General features: G+C 41.0%; 2 protein-coding genes across 5 annotated transcripts in view; one reads left to right on the top strand and one right to left on the bottom strand.

The window, feature by feature from the left end:
• The window catches only part of SMIM14 (small integral membrane protein 14), a 55,679-nt gene extending 41,390 nt beyond the window's left edge, over positions 1–14,289 (bottom strand). The window contains exons 1-2 of one of the 3 annotated variants that reach the window (XM_042052920.1): positions 13,987–14,289; positions 13,391–13,513 (exon numbers count right to left, since the gene is read on the bottom strand). In XM_042052920.1, coding sequence (XP_041908854.1) covers positions 13,391–13,513; positions 13,987–14,289 — 426 coding nt within the window. Of the gene's footprint in view, positions 1–12,260; positions 12,284–13,390; positions 13,514–13,986 lie in introns of those variants that run through there. The other 2 variants (XM_042052919.1, XM_042052923.1) reach the window with 2 other exon arrangements.
• Positions 14,259–24,649, top strand: part of UBE2K (ubiquitin conjugating enzyme E2 K) — a 44,602-nt gene continuing 34,211 nt past the window's right edge. Inside the window, exon 1 of one of the 2 annotated variants that reach the window (XM_042052924.1) lies at positions 14,259–14,341. In XM_042052924.1, the coding sequence (XP_041908858.1) occupies positions 14,279–14,341 (63 nt within the window). In that variant the 5' untranslated portion in view covers positions 14,259–14,278. The remainder of the gene's footprint in view (positions 14,342–24,649) is intronic. The other variant, XM_042052926.1, reaches the window with a different exon arrangement.

Raw genomic sequence — 24,649 nt, 5'->3', positions numbered from 1 at the left:
CGGATCCCGGCGGCGGGGCCGGGGCGGCGCCGCGCGGTCCCGCCCTCCGCTCCCGCCCCTCCGCCCGGCACGGGAGCCCGAGCCCTGCTGCGGGCAGAGGCAGTGGCGTTCCGGGCTGCGCTGTCCGGCCGGGCCGGGCCGGGCCGGGCCGGGCCGGGCCGAGCCAGGCTCGGGGGCCGCGGTGCTGAGCAACGCGTCGGCCATAAAATAAAGCTCCGGTAGGTTAGCGCAGAGAGATGCAGGGACAGAACTGCTCTGGGGCCAGGTGTGCCTGCGGGTCCGCCACAGCCCCCGCGGCCAGGGCTCCGCGGCCCGTCACAAACACGGTCACTTCGGCTGCTTGGCCCCAGCCATCCCCACCAAAGTACGAGGGAATTTACAGTGTAGTTTCTCATCTAGAAATCTAAAGCCTGTTCAGGAGCTCGTGACTCACGGGCTTCCGAACAATTAAAGCATCCATCAAAATAAGTATTTAAATGCTGTGAATGAAGTTATAAAGGAAAATTTCAGATTGTGGCCTCTCAGTCTGCCAAGGAGAGGGGGTGTCATGCTCCCAGTACAGAAAGATGGGCCACATCCTGTCTTGAGGACACTGATACCATGCAATAATGGAATGGGATTATACAGAGAAGAAAACCTTGTCCCCACAGTATTTCCAAGGCTGGGTTACCTCCTCCAAGGCAGGAAACAAGGACAGTACTGTAATTAGAGTGAGAAAGGAGGGTTGGATAGAAGTTGCAAGTGCTCTCAGGTTGGTACCTCTGACCACTGCTGTACTGTCTGATATGACCCACATACAGCTGTTCTCATTACTATTTGCAGTTGTCATGGGGTTTTCAAGCCTCCTTTCATGGCAACAGCTTTTTTCCTGAAAGTATTTTTCAAACTTTGGGTGTCTAGCCTATGTTGCTTTGCCAAGTCTTGGATGTATTGCCAGTTGGCAGCCTTGCATGTCCAACCATCATTGGTATGCAGAGCCACCTCTCTCTGAAAGATGCAGGTAAGCTAACTCTGCTCAGTTAGGGTTGGCCCTGGACATATCCATTCCACTTCTGAGAGGCAGCAGGTAGGCTACCTTTGTCTAGCAATTCCACACAGTCCTGATTTGCTGTGGATCCCATGTTTCAGCCCTTTCTCTTGTCTTAGCACCCAACTAAACAGCAGCAATACTGAAAAGGGAGGCAAGGCACTGACACAAAGCCAGGCCATCACACAAAAAAGCTAAACTATGCAGAGTTTGTATCATCTTGTTTACCTCAATCCAGGGAATTAAGCCTCTGGTAAGGCACTAGGGATGCTAAAATTTATCTTTAATTTGGAAATATGAAACTATATCCCTACAATGTTTCTTGGGAGAACAGGTTTCTTGACAGCCTGTTCAGGAGTTTGGACTGCAACCATGAACATCATCAATATCAAGGTACACTTGGCTTGAAGTATACTTTGTCCTGGCCAACCACTAAGCTAATCCAGACAATGGTGTCAGATGGTAGTCATAGGCAGAATGATCAACTGTTAGCTGCATCTGTCCTTCCAGCTCTCCCTCAACCATCCTCCTAACCCTTCATCAGGAACAAGCCACCCTTGAAACAAGCAAAGGCAGCTTCTCAACACCATTAAGCAGTCTTGCATGTCTGTCTCCCACACCTCCTACACAGATTTTCTAGAAAACAGATCTGAGATCCTGAAATCCCCAAACCAGACACAGCTTACCATTAGTCCTGGCTCAAACAAGAGAGGAGAGCAATGCTAACTACACAATAGCAGAGAGGAAGGTTTCTCCTGCCATGCTGAGGCAGGAATGCCAAACACATCTATTTTCTTGCCAAATAGCTCTTGGACAAAGTCAAACAGAAATTGCTGAAATGATAGCAGGCATTCTTGGAGCAACCATGGAAATTGAGAAGAGAATCTCAGTGATTGATTCTTGGAGAACTGAATTTGAACAATCCTAGAACTGGAAGGGCAAGACTAAGTGAGCTGGACCAGCAGCATGAGATGCCTTGTCAGAAATATGAGCCTGCAAAGAGTCTATATAGGAGAGGCAGGAATTGATGGTGATGACAACTGAGTGATCTACAAGAAAGCAGTATGCAATGATGGCACTTACAACTAGAGCTGGGATGTCTTCCTCACTTTGAATTAAATGCAGCCTCCTCAAACCTCAGCACATCCCATCTTTCTGGCTCATTTCTCACATCATCCCATCCAGGTACTTGCATTATGTCTGGTAATGTCTTGAAATTGTGTCTTGAAGAGGTGTGCAAGCAGCACTACCTGGCTGGCCAGCCAGCACCCCTAGATGAGATACAACTACCTCTTCCTACTCTCATTTCTTCACCCCATGTTGTTACTGAAAAGCTCAGCATATCTGGAAATAGTTTTACATAACTGGTCTCAGTGAAAAGCTGAGGGTTTTTCAGTATTCTGCATTATTTGCACTTTTTGACAGCAAAATAGCAATTATTGTCCTGATTATTTTTCTTTGTTCAACATATGTTTCCACTGGCATTCTTGGAATAAGGGAAGCTGATGGGCCTAATGAAGGATGGATTTGTGAAAGGGTTATCCTCATGTATGAAACTTCAGAGGATGAACTGTCAAGGAAGAGGGGCAGGCAACAGGAACCACAGAAAGAAGAGACCAGGAACAAGAGAAACAATGCATAAGCTTATTGCTTTCAAATCAGCAAGAATGTGCACGTAAGCAGAAGTAGCTGGGTATTTTACATAAAACATTCTGCCAGAGCATCCCTCAGAATTTGGCCCTCCTGGTTCCCACGGGCAAATGAACAAGCCATTGCAGGCACTGATTCTATCTCAGCTTCCTACTCCCAGGCTTCAGCCATCTGCTTCCCCTTACACACACACATTTAGTGCACAATACAGCAGTAAAACAAGATCCTGATATGGAGGCTGTTTTCAGACTCACTCTATGAAGTCTCTGTTCTGGCAGTCAAACTATGATGAAAACAGTGATGACTTAGACTACTTTATGAACAAAGGCATGAGATGCATTCAAAATCAGCTAGTAACAAGGTCAGAATAGTGAATCCCCTGATTTTGGCACACTAGAAGAATTGTGATGCCCACTGCCAAGCTAAAACTATGAAGACAACTCTGCTTAAAGGGCGGAGGGTGGTAATATTCCTTCCACCAAAACCCTGTACAATGGAGGAGGGTGGAAGTTGAGCAAAACTTACTATGACATTCTCTATGTCCATCATCTCAAAGTAGTGTGGGTTGAGCATTTTGTGAAGCAACAGGCAGGTGTCACATTCCACATTACAGTGCTAGCTTTCAACTTTTCTACCCCAGTAGGCAATGGAAAAGTAGGAGTCATGTTGGTGATCTAACTTGCCAAATAATGAATGAGCTTGTTTACAGACACTGAAGAATGTTACTTTTCCTATTCTGAAGTTCTTTTTCTGCTGATGTTCTCATCTTTGCTGCATAAGTCATGTCACTAGGCATTGTATCACTGACATCCAGATACTCTGTGGAGTGGAAATTCTTCATCTGCAATTCATGCAGTTTCAGGAGATCTGAAAAATGACCTAGAAATGGGGCAACTTCTCTTAATGCAACTCCTTTTCTGTCTGCTCCCTCTTTTCTTGTATGAAGTTCATAATGAGTAGATAACGCTATTCCTAGAAGAAATCTGCAGAAAACTCTGCTGCAAATTTTGATACCAATGAGCCATTTGGAAGAGGTCTGCAAAATGGTCTGAAAATGGCACCTAGGAAGTGGAAAGGAAAAGATTATTAACTACCCTTGTTGTAGCAAGGTAAGAGAGGCCTTTTGGCAGCAACACTGGGATTTTTGGAAATGGAAATCTAATTTTGGAAAAAGAAGCCAAGTTCTTAGAAAAGTTGCCTGCAAGCATTCCTAGAATTCAGCTGGGCTGGCATCTCACAAAGCTCTGGAGAACTGAAAAACACTTTGGGACACTAGGCAGCAAGCCTGTGAATTGGTCGGCACAAAGTCTATATTGTGTACTTACGTTAAATTAACAGATATTTCTCATGTAATCACCACTGAACCAAATTTTTACTGCCAGATTCTGTGCTGATGTGCAGATATAAACTTAATGAACACTCAACCACAATCGTCAAAACTCACAGAAAAAATATGGCTCAGTGTAAACAAGAACGTCCATTGAAATTGTCAGAGGACCTATGGAGGATCATTTGTGCTTCTGAAGCATCCACACACCAACAGACTTTTGTGATCAATTAGCCGCAGTCCAGGGAAAATGACCACAAAGGATTGCTGCAATGCTGCCAGACCACAGCTGCCTGGTGAAGTTTTCCAAACTAGGAAACAGATGAAGGAAATCTGAAGTTGAGGGGATGACAAGGATTATGTTATACTTAACTAGAATATCGACTAGTAATTTAGATTTACTATGAAATGCAAGCAGGTCAATTGGGACACTTACAAGGTCAGGTTTGCAAAAAGCAACTTAGAAATAGAGGATTAAGTCCTGAGCCACCAAACTGTTAATGATAACACTCACTGGTAAAGATACACCATCTGAATTAGGCTGAAATGGTTTTGTAATATTAGAATAGTAAGTTCTCAGTAACCACATAAGTTAATAGTCCACTAAATTACATTGATAATTATCCAATCAGTGTTGGGAACATTCTTTTGCAATTACTTTGGGCAATCTCCTCTAAAAATGTGGTCTAAATGAACCAACACTGGTATAACCTTAAAAAATTGTTTTTCCTCTGGAGCAGAAATCATAATAGCAGCTGCAAAATTGTGGTGGCTTCCTCACAAAGAACAGAATGAACTGCTTCATAAGCAACTGTAGTTCACATAAGCTATCTGCAGCCATAAATTTACCAGCAGCTAACGTTGCTATATTAATCTGAAAACTGCTGCCACTCGGGAAAAACACATCTCATGTCACCCTCTATGTTCCGAGCCATTTCAGCATTTAGTCTCAAAATGCCTCCGAACATGAGTCAGAGCCCTCAACTGTTACAGTTCTCACAGACTTGAAATAAAAATTAATCCCTGTTTCTTTCCAAGTGAATGCCTAATAGAAGAAGCCATATCTAACAGACAAACCACAACCTAAAATGCAAGCAAGCAGATTTGATATCAGGTGCAGAAAAAAATATGAGAAAAAATGAAAACAAGGTCCCAAAGGATTTTTTGAATAACGAAGAAGCAGCAATGAGTTGAAATTTTCTGGTCATGAACTGAGAATTACTTTGATCTGAAATGGATATACACAGTTTGCAGTTAGTATCACTTGGTATATGACTGAAATTTAAGAGTAACCATCCATTAAAAAACAAGGCATTATTTACTAAGAAAAAAGATACGACAAAAAGAGAAGACATTTCACATGTTGCTGAGGAGGTGTATCAAAAGGCATTACTCTGCCAGTCAGTGCTTGGAGATCAGTATTTTACCACATAAAACGTGGCAGCATCTCTGTATGGACTACAGAGAACTAAATCACATTGTTGGAAAAGAATCCCATCTATTATCACTGTAAGCAATACTCTGGTTTCTGTAGCACATTCCACCATACCTTTTACTTCGGATATGAGAACATGAGTATTGACAAGTGTACAAGAAATGACTGCTCTCTCAGCTGGGCAAGATCTGTATAGACAAAATGCAAGGGTTTTAACTTGTGCACATTTGCTCTTAAGCAAATTTTGTTTGAGGATGTGGTATGATGCAGCTGGATGTTTGCTGTAGTATGTCACACCTGTTGAAGAGGAGTTGTAAACCCTAAAAGTGGTTTAGTATAAGAAAGAAAATTCGGCTTTACAGAACTTGACAACACTGTCTGGTCAGGAAAAAAGAATTCTGTAGTATACCCTCAGCAAGTTTGCTGACAACACCAAACTGAGTGGTGCGAACAACACACTGGAGAGAAAGGGTGTCATCCTGAGGGACCTTGAGAGACTTGAAAGGTGGGTCTGTGCAAACCTCATGAAGTTCAACAAGGCTGAGTGCAAGGTCCTGCACATAGATTAAGGCAATCCCAGGGACAAATACAGGCTGGGAGGAGAATGGATTGAGAGCAGCTCTGCTGAGAAGGACTTGGGAGTGCCAGTGGATGAGAGTCTGGACTTGACCCAGCAACATGCGCTTGCAGCCCATAAAGCCAATTGTATCCTGGGCTGCATCAAAAGTGTGGTCTGTAGGTCAAGGGACATGACTCATCCCCTCTACTGTGCTCTTCTGAGACCCCACCGGGAGTGCTGCATCCAGCTTTGGGTCCCCCAACATAAGAAGGACATGGACCTGATGGAATGAGTCCAAAGGAGAGACACGAAGATGATGGAGCACCTCTCCTATGAGGAACAGCTGAGAGCTGTTCAGTTTGGAGAAAGCTCGGGGGAGACTTTATTGTGTCCTTCCAGTACCTAAAAGGGGCCTACAAGAAGGCTGGAGAGACTTTTTACAATGGGTTTATTAGGATGAAATTTTTACTGTGAGGGTGGTGTAGCACTGGAACAGGTTGCCCAGAGAAGCTGTGGCTGCCACATCCCTGGAAGTGCTCAAGGCCAGGTTGAATAGGGCCCTGAGTAACCTGGTCTAGTGGAAAGTGTCACCCATGATAGGGGGTTGGAAGTAGGTGATCTTTAAGGTACCTTCCAACCCAAACCATTCTATAATTCAACTGAACTCACAGTTCATAAATTTTGCAAAAACACCATACAGATTGAGGGAAACCATTTTGGTGTTTGAAAATATGAATTTACATTTTTGGTGTTTAAACAGGTTATTGTGGTTACATTTTGTTAAGCTACTAAGGTAATTATTAGACATAGATGACATCTCTAAAACTGAAGGTAATTACTGAAAAAGAAGAATGGAAAGATTGGAAGCCAAAGCTGTATTATAGCAGAAGCCTAACTCCTCTGTAGAGAAAATACTGAGCCAGTCCCTTCAAAATGGTGCCCAGTGACAGGACAAGAGCTAAACATATGAAAACATTTCTTTATTCTGATGCCAACTGACCACTGGTAGAGGTTGCCCACAAAGGCTGCGGTGTCTCATATCCATAAATATATTCAAATGGACATGGTCCTGGTGAGGCAACCTGCTCTGGCTGACCCCGCTTTGACAGGAAAGGTGGACTAGACGATCTCAAAAGGTCCCTTTCAACCTTGACCCTGCTGTGATTCTGTGATACTGTGCCGCTTAAGAGGGAACCCAGGAGCAGATACACCTGCAAAGCATTCTCACTGCAATTTCTGTGGGAGTAAAATTATTTGGAATGAGTGATAATATGATATAGTATGGCACCTATAAATATGTCTGCAGGAAGTGTTAATATCTTTTATGTCTGCTCTGTATTTGGGGAAGGGACCAACAGCGTAATGTCATAACATTCCTAGGACTAAGAATTAGAATCTGCAAAATCTTGAGAGACAATCGTACAGCATGCCTGAATATTTCCCAGTATGACTAAGCAAGGAGAAAGAAAGACACAGTCAAGAATACTGCCTTTAAAAGCTAGTTCCAATTCACCATGTGATCTTTTTGCACTGTCAGAAAGATGGGAAAGCTGTAACAGGGATTTTTATGAGATGGATAATACTTCACTGAAACAGCTATAATTACTAGCCTTCATTTGAGAAAAATGTTCAAGACAAGAACATCTGAACTAGATCTTCTACCTAAACAAAGGCATATGCTATTACTGAAAAGAAAGACACACAGAATAGCAGGGATTTTCTAGATATTGTTCTGTGAAACATTGCATGCCTGGCAGAAATCCACAGACCAGAGAAATGGCTTGTATCTGCTGTGTTCAGGGAAACTGTACATTACTCAATACAGAACACTATTTGAGCCTTGTTTGTTTAAACTAACTTTATTCTCAGTTTTCTCTAGTAAGTTTCCAGGTGCTCTGTTCTTGCTAGCCACATGGACAAACTGAAGACAATCAGGTTAGGAAAATAACAAATCAGATTCTCTTGACTTCTATTCTTGAACAGATCCTTACTGGTTTCTATGATTTCAAATGCTGTTCAATTAACTTTTTTTTACAGACCTGTGGTGCAAACACTGACTAGGGATTTAGACTTAAGGATTTAACTCTAAATTATTATTCTACTGTAATAAGATCAATAGAAAAATTGGGATGTTTTTCCTAATACAAAATTGTTCTAATCTCCAAAATGCAGCTATTTTAGGATGGTATCAACATATCTACAACAACAGAGCCTGATAAATTACCCATCTGTCACAGCTGAGCTCTTTCTGGATGATCTCTGACAAACTTCACTATTTTGTAAATTTTTGTTGTAGACGGTTCCAAAAGACTTCCATCAGTTGTGGATTTGGTGCCCATCATGACAGATCATACTGTAGTTTAGCAAAATGGCCATCATTAGAAGTAAGTTCAAATTCTAGATACAATTTTCCAAAACCCTCAGAATCAAAAATTGCTGGACCAAGCAATAATAGCTGAATTCAAGAGCTCCAGATTGTTTTTTTATTAGTCCAACCTTTCAGGATCCCTAAAAAGTCTCATGCTTTACAAAACAGAGAGATCATTGAAGGAATTCTTAACAATTGATATGTAAAGTATGCTGGAGTATGTTGTCTCTGTGGCTTGGCTTCTAGTAGATTTCTCATTTTATTGCACATATTCTTGTATTACACTGTGGTTATTCATACATCTTTAATCTATATTCTCTTACAGCTGGAAACCTTTTTTGAGGTGGGACCACATGTACTTAATAAGACTATTGCCTGCAGGAGCTTAATCCATCTCTGTAGCCTGCATTGATGGCTCTATGTCTCAGGTTATGTACATTAAGAGGAAAGGTGTCCAGTCTCATCCTTTTCTCCTGAGAAGATGCAGCAGTGATTTAGGAGATGAGTTTGCAACATACACTCCCTGAATTAAGTGATGCCTATCTGCTCAAACGAAAATACAGAAAGCCAGGTGGAACCATCCCAGAGACACAAATTTGATATATATGATGGCAGTTGGACCACTTATACACAGTGAGCTTCCCAGCAGTCTGCTTATCTACATTGTTAGGAACATGAAAATATTTTAGCAATTAAAGACCACTACCAAAGGAAGTGGGTTTATCTTTCATTTATTCTGGATTCCCAAATTCATTCAATTACTGCTTCACAATTATTTGCTGCTCTAGTTCTAATTCCAAACTCAGATCTCCTAATGAGCAACTCTAACTCCACCCTCAAACAATCACTTCAAAATATTAATGCCATTTTATCTTCTCTCTAACTTACTTGCTGCATTTAAGCACTTCCCTAGCTACCACTGCACTGAACAACAAATTTAAGCTTCTAGCTAAAAGACTGATATACTTCAGTCCTGATGACTTTTATAAAATAGAGGTTTTCTGAGTATCAGTCTGGATCTGAATTTAGCCCCTACAGTCATTAAAATAGTAGCATTTTCTATTCAGTCACAAATCCTAAGGCCATGAGGAGAAGATAATGTCCAGCTGGCCAGGAAAAGCTATCCAGCTGGCCTTTTAAGGCAGCTCTAACTCCCTTTTGTACCTTTCTGTGAAACTATGATCTAACTCCACTAATTCAGATGAATTGCATCATATGAATTCAACCTGAGTGACTTCACATCACTCTAATATTTAGTTAGAACCCTTACTGCCTTTTAATGCATATATATTTAATCTGCTAATGACATGAAAACTATAATTTGGTAAGTGCAGGCATCTTGAGCGAATACTTCCTCTCTCTTCCTGAACACCAAACAATTTCTGTTCTACTGGTTTTGGCATTTCTGCCTACAGAACTCCTACAGGTACGGCTGGACAAGGCAGTGACAGTAACATGAGTTATTTGTAAGGCAAAGAAAGCTTCCCAACAGAGGGATCCGTCTCAGTCGAACAAGGCAAACTGCCCTGTTCCACCCAGGAGAGGGCACTCTTACACCTGGCCACGCAACCGGACAGGGACACCTATAGGAGGAACAGGAAAGTTAAGATGACATCTTAGAACTCGGTCAACTTGCACGACCAGTTAGTTATTTTTGTGATAACGCTAATCTCCAGGATAAGTTGAATCATCCAGACGCTGCCACAATAGGAACACAATATGACAGACAATAAACGTGCTGGCTAAATTTATTCTTAGTCTCCGAAATGGGCTGAATGATACGCAGATAAAAAAGACAATTTCTGCATTTCTCTGTTAAAAGCTGGGATCATAGAGAGCTATAGTCTACCTTTCGTGGAAAACGAAGGTTAAATTTAAAAATAACCTAGTTATATGAATATTATTTGTTGCCTTTTTAAAAAATAAAGCATTATTATAAATGAGCATACAAACATTTCAAAGCAAAGTGCATATAATCTAATACTAACAAAGCCTGTAAAGTTAATCCTTATATGGATATCCCATGAAATAAATAAAATAAGAACTAAAAATGCTACAAGTTCAACCCGTTTCTAAAAGGACTGAAATCAATATACATATCTCTTGAGATAGCTTTCCTCTCCAATAAGTAATCCTCCAGCAACAATGAGAGAAGATCAAGCCTGACATTTTTGATTTTTCTAAACTAAAGAAGCCAAGATGAGGAGGTGGTAGTTTTGTTATGCAAGACATAAAACAGTAAAAGAGGAATAGCATTCTGCATACTGGAAAGTTATTGTTTCAAAAACCTCATTTTCCTCTAATCACAGGGGACAATCTCAATAATTCCAAATTTTCTCTAAGTAATTCTACTAGAAAAATGTCCTATTGATATGAAAAGAATAAAATTAGGAAAATATTGAAATGAGAAAAAGATCACCAAGAATCTTAACTTGAACAGAAAGTAAATCATACTTAGTGCTGTCATAAGCATCTTGGAGTCCCCCGTCAGTACACTGGGGCTAGGGGCATCCATAGTCTGAGAGAGAGAAGAACCATACACATGGTGACTATACTGGATGTACAGCAAGTGAGTCCAATGCACACAAAGTTTGCATGAACCATAGCCACTTTTCCATGAAAATGTGGGGAGCTGTTTCCTACATATAGGTTGCATGACAGACAGTACTTCCCATCTTACATGGGAAATGACATGGTGTTTAGGATGTTTGGTTATCCTAGCACTGGCTAGCGAATATTGTTAGTCTTTCCATATTGAGAACTTGGGCGGAGGCCTTACAACCACTGACCTTACATTATAGGCACTGATCCTCTCAACTTTCCTCCTGCAATAATCTTACGTAGTTTGAACTTCATTTAATACACCGTATCATCTGCTCCCACTTCCAGAAGTATTTCAAAATAATATGCCAAGCATAATAAACAATGCATAGATACAATTCTGAGTATCTCCCACTCTATTAGTTGTGATCAACACCAATGGGCAAGAGCATAAACCAATCTGCAGCCAGCTTGTAAAAGCTGATGTTGAAAGAACTGTTCAGTATGAGACTAAAATGATGATAGGATCAATGAAAGAACTATCTCCTGAAATCATATATACTACAAATTTTTTAAATTCAAAAAATGAGCTATATTCAATGGACTACAGCTGTACATTTTGTGTATGGATTTTCCTAAGGGCAAAAGACTAATGAGAACTTAATTCAGGGGTTTATTATCAACATACCATAAAATATATTAGGGAGTCAGACATGGAAGTCACTGAAATCACACAAAGAGGCTATGTTCTCATTTTTTGTCTAAGAATTTTCTTTTTTAATAAAGCAAAAATAAAACAACAGACAAACCAACCAACCCAACACCCCTGTTCCCCCCAAGCCAAACCAACCCCCAAAACACCTATTCGAAGTCTATGGTCCTGTTCTACCCTAAAACCCTGTAGATTCTTCTGTAAAATAGTAAAATATAATAAATTACAGAACAGTATAGGAGGTATAAATGATACTCCCAGCATGCTGATTATGTAAGGTACTGATTTTTATGTAGATTTTGATCCTGGCAAAACTCACCACTACTCTGTTCTACCAGCCAAAAAGCCTTTTTATATCTGTCTTTCAGCAAAGAGAAAATTAACACAGTATATGGTGAATATGAAACAGTTGTGAGGTAAGTGAAAAATGCCTATTTAAGGACAAGGGAAAGGAATACGGTATACCAAGGAAAAGAGATACAGTAATTCATATTAATTTCATTTTTGCAGTAACAGGCTCTGACATTCGTAATCCAAATGAGCACGTGGAAATGAACCTAGGTACAAACCAGGCAAAATCACTGCCCTTTACCATGGCTGTTACTGGATGTCTACTACCTATAACATAAAAGCATACTCACAGGAACACAAAGGATTTTGACACTTGATAAAGGTCATGTTTTCCACTCCATTCAGAGCAAAATCTGAATATTGGGAGCTTAGCTTCTTTCTATGAGCTGCCTGAAAAGACATGAAGGATTTAACCTGGAGATTTTATGTACTACCTGTATTATTTTTGTCTATAGTACTCATAGTTGCTCAGCACTATATTTCTTAGATGAAACCTAACTTTCATCTAAGAGGGAAAAAAGAGTTATTATCCTTTCTTTGTTGGTGAGAGCCAATGGCACAGAAAAGTCATGACCTACCTCCTCAAAAGGAATTTAAGACACATCAGTGGAACTTGGATGTCTAAATTATTCTCAAGATGAAGGTCCAAGATCACACTGTAAGTCATTAAAAAGAAACCAGGCCTACTGCAAAATGGTCCTTTTCATAAATGTACTGAAAACCTCAGCTGAAAAACTGGATTGTGTAATACATTTAAAAGTTTTAATCTGAAAAAGAACTAATTTGATGAACAGATGCACATGGTACAACATTTTTGCAGAAAAATGAACTTTTCCCAGTCAAACTACAGGGGAAGAGTAAACACATTAAAAGGACTATATGCATCTGTATATAGTTGACAGATTTTTAAAATTTATTTATTTTTTTGTTGCTTGGGCCTATACTTTCTTTATTGTGCATATGAGTCAAAATGCTGTGTATACTAATGGAGATAAATGAACAGCACTTGCAGAAAACAGCCCTACCAGAAGCTGACATTTTTTGAGATAAATGTCTATGTTGTACGTTGTCCTGCACTGCACCGTTAAAATGGGGCCCTATAAAATGTTTCTGTAAACCTTAATGTCTTGAAAGCCTCTGGTTCCTGAATAAACAACAGTTCAAAATGCAATCTCATGTTCCCCTCTGAAAATCTATCTATGCTCTTCGATAGCATACCTTATGTTACACACCTCAGGTTAGAAGTTATGGTCAGTTACCCTACTTCAGAACAGAAGCAACATCTGTGGGTGCCCGTGTTTGCTTCTGCGATAAAATGCCTATTAGACTGGGGTGACCTTTGCCTTTTACTCTACTTTTAAAATACTGTAGCAGAATCCGTGAAAATAAGCAGTTCCTTTCACTGTTGCCTGTAAGTTACCTGTTCCTGGGCCTGCAAGTTCCCCAGGCCCCGTGTGAGGAGGCACCAGCGTCTCCAGGGGGAGGGGGGAAGAGGACGAGGAGCAGGTCTGGGAGAGAGATGTGTAAAGAATAACATTTTCCTCTGCCGAGGATAAGGGAAAAAAATAGAGAGAACCGCCGTTATGGGCCCAGGTGGGCAGATTCTTAAGTTACATGAGAGCCCCCTGGTTCTTTTTGCTCGGGGGCTTCACCAGAAGACATACCAGCTGCTCCTTGAGCCAGCTGTTTCCTCAGCGACACCTCAGACATTTCTCCCGCTACCGCGGACCCGGCCCAGCCCTCCCAAGAGTGCTCCTTCACCCCTTCACCGGCCCGCTGCCTCAGGGCTCACCCCACCGCGGGTAAAGGGCCGGGCGGGAGCCATGACAACGCAACGGCCTCAGCTCTGCCCCGGGGCCCGCCCGCGGCGGGGCTCTGCCTGACAAGGTGTCTCCTCACGCTCTCGCCACGGGCCGGCCCGGCCAGTGACACGGCGAGCGGCTCGGGGCAGGTGTCTCCCGGGACGGCCGGGTGGGAGGCCAGCAGGGCCTGCGCCTCCACAGGTGGGCAGCGCACCCTTTCTTCGGGGTCAGCGGGGAGGTGGCGGCCGAGAACGCCCGGGCCGCAACCACCCCATCGACAGCATCCAGCCGCGGACGCCCGGCCCGGCCCGGCACGACCCCGCCGCCGCCGCCGCCCCGGTGCCGCTCCGGCCACACTCCCGCGGCCCCTCCTGAGGAGCGGCGGTGGCCCTATCGCGCATGCTCGGCGCGGGCGCCATTTTGGTAGGGCCGGGAGTTCTCCAGCGGAGCGGCGGTGGAGCTCGCTGGGCCCGGCGCGGAGGGGGCGAGGGGTGCCCGCTGCGGAGATGGCCAACATCGCGGTGCAGAGGATCAAGCGGGAGTTCAAGGAGGTGCTGAAGAGCGAAGAGGTCAGAGCCTCTCCCCCCTCCCCCTGCGCGCCGCCACCCTCCCCCGTGTGAGCGTGGGCAGCGGGGGACGGTGCGGGCGCCCTGCCGGCCTTCGCGGGGACCCCGCACCCCCCTCGGCCCCACCTCCCCGTGCTGGAGGTGGGCCCGTCCCACGGCCTCTGGGAGGGGAATGGCGATTCCCGGGGAAACGGGGCCCGCCAGCCGTTGGGATGAGGAGGAGGAGGGGGTCGCAGAAAGCTTGGCGGCGGGGCCCGAGGAGGCCGGGAGGGCCGGCCCCCGGCGAGGGCTCCTGGCGGTCGGTGCTCGGGAGCGCCGCCAGGCCGGAGGCCACGGGGCGGGGCGGGTGGGGCCGGCCCAGCCTCCGCGGGGACCCCCGGCACGCGCCCTCCGCGTCCGCCCGCGCGGCACCGGGAGGGCCGGGAGGGATGGATGAGGTGGATTGAGGAGGGCAATGTGGGGGTACGTGATCCCGCACATCCCTTTCAGCTGACCCGTTTGGCTCGCCAGTGCCAGAGGCTGCAGGGTACGGGTTTAATATTTGGTTTTTTTTAGCGGTTGCCATTAAACCCCCATTTAGCTTCCCTGTATACAGAACTTCCTTTATCCCACTGCAGGGTTACTCACCTTCAGATGGATGCTTTTAAAGCCTCACTCATTTCAGTCATGTTACCTCGTTTCCTGATCAGTATGTTCAGAGGTATATGGTGGTCAGTAAGAGAGGCTGATTACTTTCAGGGCAGCAGTAAAGAAGTTCTGATCAGTTTGGGGGAATATATAGCAGTGTTTGCAGGGTTGCATTAATACAGCTTTTGCTATGTCTGTGTCTGAGTTGGTGGACATCAGCCAGATGGGTTTTAATGGTTGTGTCGTCATTGTCGTCCTACTTGGGATGATGTTGCAGGTTAGATGCTTGTGAAATATTAATGTGAATATGTAACTCTTAAAGCTGGTGTTTTGGAAATCTGGACATATTCACTGAGAAAAAAGTGAGAGGATAATTTTTGAAAAGTGCTAATGGCTTAAGGAAAACACGTTTAGGGTAGCAGTAGTTGATGTACTTTTAAATTGTGTGGTAGCAACATTGTTGCTATGCAGCTTGAACTAGCCCCTAGAAAAATGTAAGGGCCTTGTATTACAGCTGCCTTCAGAGCCCAGGCTGGTTTTGCAAAGCTATTGCACAGCAATACAGAATTGCATGTAGACCAAGAGAAATTTCTAGGTGGATACCTTTATACCAAAGCTAGAGAATGTAGACCTCATACCCCATATAACCAGCTGATACTGTGGAAACAAAGAAGTCTATTTGGAAGTGCTGTCTAAAGGCTTCAAAACCCTTTCCCTTTGCTTTATGTAGGAAGAAAAAGAAGCCTTAACTTACACAGGTTCTGGGGGAGGTCCACAGTAAATTTTCTTACTGTAAAGGTTGATTCCAGTGTGCACATTTTTGATCATTTCTGTTTGTTTAGTCTGCCGGGTTCAGTTACAGAATTTTGGAAATGAATATTATTATAAAATAGCCTTTGAGCTGCCTAAAGGTAGCCAGAAAAAAGGTCATAATTCTTATGAAATTCAATTAATGGAATTTCAAAATTATAGTACAGCAGACTCTTGATATTTTTTTCTTCTGCCATTAGCAAGCTACATGAGTGTCATGGTGATGTATGAGTATGTATAAAATTGCTATTTACAGACTATATGAACTCCCATGTCTTGAATGCAAAATTTCAGCATTACTCAATGGTTATCAAAGTTGCAAGCAAAGTTTTTTTGAATGTTTGTACGTTCCAGGGCAGTCAAACTATGGTGTCAATATCGCTGAGTGTAAAAACATACGGAGTGGGATGATGAATGAAGGTCCACCTAAATACTACAAATCACAAAACAAAAAAAGGAGTTTTCTTACTATTTACTAAAATTATTATTAAATCTGGTTTCTTTAAAAAGAAATAAATCTTTTTAATGAATGGCAATGCTATATTTGTTGTTTAGAAGTTTGTAAGTCCCTCTCTGAAGGCAAAGTGGCTCACATTATCTGTTCTTAAATTATTATTGATTTAATGCTTTGAACTACTCGAAGAGCAGCCCCCCCTGTTTCATTGTAGATGCAGTAGGAGCACAAATGCCTGGGAAGAGGGTAGGCACACAGGGAGAAAAGTATATAGGAAGTTTGTTCTCTGTCTTCTTCCATTACTCACGTTTATGCTGAAATAGAGTGGTGGAACCAGAAGTGTTTGTAAAAGGGAGCAGCTGGATGGCAGTTAATTTCTTCTGCATATGAAGTATGTATTGGAAGCACTAAATTCCAAATGAAGAAAGAATTCTGTAAAGTGTGTTTATCCTTGATATGATAAGGATCTATGATTCTTGCTACTCAGGACTAAATATACTTTTCATATTACTTAGCACTTTCTGTTTCCTTGACTTAAATGTAATTTCTGGGAAATAACTAAAATGTGAAATACTGCCTTGCTCTCTGGTTTACAGATAAGAGATGAAGGATCTTCCATATTTTTAAGTTTAGTCTGGGACTTCTTGAGTGCTTTGTAAAAGTATTTAAAGTCTTTTCACACTTGAGCAAGAGAAAAGTGTTTCTGCTCTGCTTGCTTTATTATTTCTAGTTTTATTGTAAACATGGCATTAAGAACTAGGGTATTGTTTATTTAAGAGAGATACTTGTAACTTTGCATCTCTTAAATATTTGAATTAAATAGATAAAACTAACTAAAGTTTCTTTGTCAGGAGTGCTTTCTAAAGTATGATTTAAAAACTTTTTACGTTTGTGTGTGGAGAAAGCTTTACAATTCTGAGGTAGCTGAAGTATTGTGCATCTGTAACAAAGATGAAGTTGAGTTAGTCTAGGTAGTAACTTGACTGGTTAAATATGTGTAGGCAAGGGATCAGATGTTCCACTTTATCTCTTTTCTTATTCAGTCATTTCGTTAATCTGTTATTTTGTTCACTTTATGGGCTGAAATTCTAAGTGGCAAAGTGTATTTTTAGCAAAAGTGTGAAGCTGCAGCATGATGGAGAAACCAATAAAGAGTTGGAAGGAGAATAGTATCCTGCTTTTACTAAGTAGGAAAAAGTTTTAGTGAAGGTTAGCTGGTATTATTTTAAAATTAAGTTACTGGAACGCTGCAGTGGGTAGCCACATCCTTACCTGTTCTCTGTTTATAACCAGCTATCTTATGAGAGGGAGAACTTGTCTGGCATTTAATAATGAATAGAAACACATTGACTGATGCTCAGATGTATTGTAATTGATTAGGTATGTTAAACATTATGTGTGACTTGTTTTTGTATTTTAATAAAGCATCAGTGTTTCACTTAAAAAAAATTATACTATGCTAGAATTGCAGGATTCAATATTTAACTGGCCATCCGCTTTCTTTTATCATGTGGAAATATAAGGTGATTTCTCCTAATTGATACCTTTTGCCGTGAAAACTCTAATCACATACTGAAGGTAACACATTGGGAAACATAGCTTCCTTTTAGCAAGAAGAGAATTGCTGGTGTATCTACCATCGTCTCTTACTAAAGAGAAAAGACAGACATTTATGGCAGGTAAATCCAGGTAAAGCTGAGAGTAAATTAAACTCAGCTGCATTTATGGAATATGACTATCTTCATGAACAGATATCTGAAGAAGTAGCAGTTGAAATTTGTAACTTGCTTGAACCCAAAACAGCGTTCAAGTGAAGATAGTAGGTTAATAACAAAAACTTCAAGTACTTAATTTCCAAGAAGGAAGTGAGTGTTTGTTTTGGAATCTTGTATGTGTTTCAGTGATTTACAGGTGAAAGAGAAGGGAAAAATAACTGTAGTCTGCCATACCTCTCTTAGACTTGTAAAAACCTAGTGAGTAGCTGTGGTGTTGGCTTTATCATTGCCTGTAGTGGTCTTGTGATTTATGTCAGTATATAGTAAGATACTAAGTAACATCTCTGAAAATTTCTTGCTGTTTGGAAAAGCCATAGATATTTGATCTTCAGACTCAGATAAACTTCACTGCTTTAGTTTGCTTATATTTGGGCAGTCTTGGGTGCTAGATACTGAATTCACCAATGTGGAAACTTTTAGTTGTAGTTGTGCTTTAGTGTTAGTAGGATTCTTGTTTTTCTTCCTATTTATCATGTAGGATCAATGCAGGTGTTTATAAGAATGAGATGTCTTCTATTATGGTTCCTGAGTCAGCAACATTTTTTTTTAAACAGTATCCATTTTATGCTGATACATGTGCTTAGCTTTTGAACTGTTAAGAATAGTCACATTGAAGCTGGTAGAGGTTTAGTGAGTGCAGTGGGATTGTTGTCATTGTTTAATCCCAGTGGGCAGCTAGGTATCGTGCAGCTGCTCAATCAGATGCCCCACTCCCCACAATGGGTTATGAAGGAGAATTGGAAAAAGGTAAAACCCATGTGTTAAGAGCAATTTAATAATTGAAATAAAGTAAAATATAATAATAATAATAATAATGGAGATGACAAAGAGAGAGAGGAATAAAACCAGAGAACGACAAGGGATGCACAGTGCAATTGCTCATCAGCTGTTCCCAGCCCATCCCTTAGCAGCAATCAGCAGCTCCCAGCCAATCCTCCCCCAGTTTCTATACTGATTCTTTGGGATGGAATATCCCTTTGGCCAGTTTGGGTCAGCTGTCCTGGCCATGCACCCTCCTGGCTTCCTGTGCGTGTGCTCGCTGGCACAGCATAGGAAACTAAAAAGTCCTTGACTTCCAGTAAGCAGTAGTCAGCAACATCAATGTGTTATCAACATTATTCTCAGACTAAATCCAAAGCTCAGTCCTGTACAAGCTACTAGGAAAAAAAATAACTCTGTACCAGGCAAAACTAGGGCAACTCTTTGTGTGAATAAAGCTTGAGGGTGCTTAGTCTATTAGAAGGTGTAAAGGTAAAAAAAGTATAAACATAAGAACATTTAAACTGTCATTATTATATTGGTACCAGTTTCTCCTCAGTCTTTCAGAAGGCTTGTGTATGATTAAAAAAAAGTGTGTGAGGGGGGGTTTCAGCACACTGGAGCTTGGGGCTGCTATGCAAAAAGGGATCTTAGTAGGCCGGAGAAACGAATGTCCTGGCAGGAACTTTTTGAAGCTCAGCTGAGGTAGGTGCCAAGTCCTGCACCTGGGAGAACGTAACTCCATGCATCCATACATGCAGTCTGGAGACTGACTGGAAATGAAGCAGTCTAGCAGGAAAAGAACTTCATGACCTAGTGAAGAGCAAGTTGAACATGATGGTGGCAAAGAAGTCCAACCACATAGTGGGTTAGCAAGAATATAGTCAGTGGGTTGTGCAAAGTGATTCTTCACCTCTGTTCTGTGCTTGTGAGACCGTGTGTAGTGTTCTGTGTCCAGATACATACCGAAATGAACTCAGCAGAACACCGTCAAGGTGGGTAAGGGACTGGAGCACAAGGTGTGTGAGACGAGGGTGGAAGAGTTGATGTTGTTGAGAGAACTATTGAGAGGGACATCTTCCTATTGCATCTAAATACCTAATGAGAGGCTCTTGAGAGTAGCCAGACTTGTCTCAGAAATGCATGGGAATATGGTGAGGGGTGACAGACACAAGCTGGAACATGGGAATTTCTGACTAGACAGTGGGGAAAAAAATTACAGTTATAATAGTCAAACATTTAAGCAGTGTGATCAGCAAGATTGGAGAATCTCTGTCCTTGGAGTTGTTCAAAATTCAACAAATTCTTGAACAACCTGCTCATATTAGACCTGCTTTGGGCAGGAGGTAGGGACTAGAAGCTACCCAGCTGTCTCAACTTGAGTGATTACAGAATCTCTAGTATAAGTTTGGTTTTTAATTACTGTTTTGTTTCTGTTTGTCAAAGAAAACATACAAGGGTTCCAGCTCTGCCACCACATCTGGCAAAACCCTCCCCTGTAAATAAATTGAAAAATTTTAAAGTAGACCATTTCTTTTTCGTTCAAAAGTTTTTTCTATTGTAGGACAATAATGAATCCTCTTCATTTTCAAAATGGAGGCTGAACTTTTCTGGTAGATGCAAAGCTTTAAGGGTTTTTATGTTGAACAAGTTCTGGTTTGGATCCCTGAAGGTGGAGCACATTTGAGATTTGTACTGCTTCTTTAAGCTTCATTCTTCTGAAATGTGAAGATTTTCTTAACTTTAAAATAGTTGTTTGTGGGATCTTTTGTACATTGCCAGAAATAATTTTTGTCTACTGTGATTTTAGCCATGCCTACACTTTTAGGCAAGACAAGGTTTAGACCTGTTTTATGTAATTACATAAAAAGGATAGTGAAATGCCATTACTGTGTGTCTTTGGTTTTCTTAATTCTGTCTGTGGTGTGTTGGTTTTATCGTCTAGTTTGTACTGAAAATAATGGAGAATTGTTCTGTAGGTCTTTGCCATCAAACAAGTTTGTCCGTAAGGGTTGAGAAAACAGCCTGTTATTCTTGCTTCTGGGATGATCTTTCAGAATTATTAGGTTATTTGTAGTTTAATGCCTCTTTACCCGAACCATATAGCTGTTTTTCAAGTTCAGTGCACTTTTAGGATCAGTATTATGTAGGTATTAATCAGAACTAGTATGAATACTACTCAAATCTGTGATTTAAAATATAACATATAATGTCAGCGATCATTTGACCAGATCTATGAGTTTGCCCAGTACTGGCAGTGGGAATATTTGTGCAGAGAAGGCAAGATCTGTTGTTTTTTTCTGTGTTCAGTTAGTGACATTTTTTCATATTAACTTGTATCTGGTTGGGTCCAGATTTCTAGTGAGTGGCTTACATATCAGCTGGCAGAATCCTAAAGATATTGGGAGTAAGTGGAAAACAAAAAAAGAAAAACTTACGTCTTCATTGGAGTCAGACTCATTTGGTTGTCTTTGGTAATGTTGTATAAACCTAAGGAAAGAGAGCAGTCCCTGTTTACAGGAGTGGGTTAGTCAGTTTAGCAGGAGGGGATAGACTGTAGCTGATTATGGTACCCTCTGATCACAGCCCTTTGTGGACCTGAAGCAGTGCTAGAAATTAGCCAATCCTTTACTGATTCCATTCATTCTTCTGTGCTTGTTTCCAGGAGTTTGGCTTTAATAGGAAAGAAGTGTAAGAGTCCTAAGGTTAGTTCATTTTACGTAGCATGAGATTTAAATAAAGTTAACATTTTATCGTAGTAAATTTATGTTAATATAAATTGCAAGAAAGTGCTGGTTAACAGTCCAGTGGTCTTTATTTTGCATTAAGCTAGTGCAGGTACTTAGGGTAGTTCTTAAATTTATTTACCTGTTAAATGTTTTCTAGCTTCCTAGATTTCACAGTCCTAATAAGGACAGTTGTCATTATTATACTTCATCACTTTTACACTAATAATTGCTGCTGGTATTAAATTGAGAAAATGCCTAAGGGTAAAGTTTGTCATTAAAATGCAGTCTATCTTTTTGTCTTTGACAAGCTGAGTAAAACTGCTGCAATTCAGATTTATACAAATGAATCAATTTAGTTCTTTTATGGCAAAGAGTAGGAATTTTGGCAAATAATATTCTAGATGGCACTCTAGGGATGTTTCACAGAATCACTGAATATTCTGAGATGAATGTAGTCCACTTCTGCACTCTTGACTTATCCAGCATTCTCCCTTGAGATTATATCAGTGTTAATATTTGTAGTATTTGAGTTGGGAGCACTTGAATATGCTTGCCCTGAGTGTTTAACAAAATAATATCTGCATCATAAATAAAGTTTCTCTGTGAGCAGCAAAAATAACTCTGTTTGAGGACCAGATCTGTGTTAGTCTAGTATATAGCAACAGAATTGTGCTAAGGTCATGGATTGCTCCTGTCCATCCTTCAAAGTGTCTGCCCAGGAGGGAGCTACTGTGAATATCCATGGCTACAGAAGAAGCTTCATTCAGTCCTTATGCTTTATTGGACACTGTAAAAGTCAGTCCTGCAGTATAACTCCAGTTTGGCCATGCCAATGTCTGAGAGAGCTGAGCTCATCCTGTCTATCATTCTTGTGTTGGATTGCTAATAGGGGCTGTTCTATCTACCTTGTCACAAAACACGTAAGAAACTAACTGAAGTTCATTATTTCATTGTTTTTATTCATTGTTAGTCAGTATGATCAACAGTTCATGGAGAAAGACTAATGAAAGACTGTAAGTCTAGTTACTTTAAAAAAGGCAAGTTTAAGGTAACATACCTTCAGATTCTAAAATACTTCTATAAAGTGTTTTAGGAAGGGTGGAAAAACCTCAAACCCACAAGTACATTAGTCCATATTTTACTTAAACAGGTATTTTAGCTCAAGCTGAATATATGTCACTTTTGATTTTTAGCTGAAAGGGAACTGTGAGAAAGTGTTTTTGAGTTTTTGTTAGGATGTGTTAAAATACAGGAGGCTATTATGAAATAAGGTAGCATACATGAATGGAAATCATGGTATCTGTGTTCTATTTGCTCCCTTTCTGGAAGCTCTTAGAACCATCATGGTGTTTAAGTAAGCCCTTCCACTTTGGAATAAGGGTGTCCATGTGGGAAGCTGGTACAGAAAAACTGTTCCGAGCTATTTTTGCAAGTCTTCAAGCTCTGAGACTGTGAGTGAATTAGCATAATCAATTTAAAATGAACTGAATCCTGTGATTCCTTTATACGTAGAATTGCTAACAGCCTAAGTAGGGTAGATAGACGGAATTGACTGCAGAGTCTACATCAGATTGTTTTGTATGTTCATGAAATGGCTAATTCAAAGGATGGTTCAAACTTATTATTAAAGCACGCTTTATCTGCAGGGTATTTCAGTTGTTCTGCATCAAAAACAGAACCATGCATAAAAAGATAGGAAAACCACATCTTTTCTTTTCCCCCCTTACTTTCCTGAAGGGGAGTCCTTTGCACTCTGCCCACACTGATGTCGAGTATCTTAGTGGGCTCAGATCCCATTTGTGTAAGTCCTGTGCATGATTTATGCTCTGAGATGCTGTAAATATCTTGCATAGCTCGACACAGCCTGTGCAGGGGCCCTTAATAAGCAGTACAGGAGTGTACGTGTGCAGTTATGTACACACCTCTCATGGCACAACTTTACCAGTTTAACCACACTATCCCTTAGTGAGACAAGCAATGATTGTGTAACTGCACTTAGGGCTTGTGCCAGGAGAGCCGTGTCAGTTACACCTCTGGTCTCTGTGACTGATGCGATGGTTTTGTCGGAAATAGTTTAGACAGACACTAAAGCTGAAGTTTCAAAATTCTTTTAACTTGTCCTAAGGCAGTTCCAGGAAGTAGTGTCACATTCCTCTTCCAGACTCATCTCTTCTTCCTGCTTTTGTTCTCCTTCTCTTGCTTGCAGTGTTCGTGGTGATTCAAATCAGGGGTTGGGTTAAAATGAAAGAACTGTCTTGCTAATATGTGTTTACGTCAGATGTTTGCTGTGCAGTTGTGTAAATACTTACACAAAATCTTACCCCCTCCTTTACATTAATTCTGTGATCAGAAGGGAAGTAGGACCGTGGCCACTGTTAGACTGGTTTAAGGTGCTGTGGAAGTACAGTCTCTTTTGTGTTTTGGTAGAGTGATGTTTTAACAGCTGAACATTAGCAGGAGTAGGTATTTACTTACCTTAAATCAAAAAAAATTCTACTAAAACTTCATGGTGCTCCAGGTCTAACTCTTGCAAAATGAAGATGGTTTTAATATTTGAGGTATTTTGTGTTCTGACAGGAAAAGAATATCTCTCAGTATTGTACTTGTAAATAAAACATGTAATAGAAAATTTTAAGGTTGGTACAGATTTAATCTCTTGATAATCTTTAATAAAATACTTCAACAAGATGGATTTAATAAGTAAAATTGTAATAAATGCAAAAATTCTAGACTGTCTAACCACCAGTAATGCGGAACTCACACAGTATTCATACTTGTAGCTCCTTAGATACATTAAAATACAAGTTACTTGTTAGTAACATAGTATTTTGATCAGTAAATGAAACAAATAGCATGCAAAAATAATGTCACCTACTTTTACTAGAGCAGATGTAACTCTAGAAAATATATGTTAATACAGGGGGATGAAATAGAATGTGAAATGTGGTAGAACTTCCATGACTGACATTGTTAATAGGTTTAAAGAACATGGAGCATTTTAAGAATTTGCATTTCTCGGTATTGACCCTTTCTTACCTAGGAAAACTGCCCTTTAATGTGCTTTGGACAGAAGTGTTTCCTCTTTTCTCTTTGCCTTGCCCCAGACGTTGGATTGTTTCACTATAGTGTTGCTCTGTGCTTTGAAGGTCAGCAGGTG

The sequence above is a fragment of the Corvus kubaryi genome, unplaced genomic scaffold (assembly GCF_017639235.1).
Source record: "Corvus kubaryi isolate FWS band 111438036 unplaced genomic scaffold, C.kubaryi_AGA036_p1.0 split1-131, whole genome shotgun sequence".
In the NCBI taxonomy this organism is placed as follows: Eukaryota; Metazoa; Chordata; class Aves; order Passeriformes; family Corvidae; genus Corvus; species Corvus kubaryi.
This window is presented reverse-complemented; position numbering and strand designations above follow the sequence as displayed.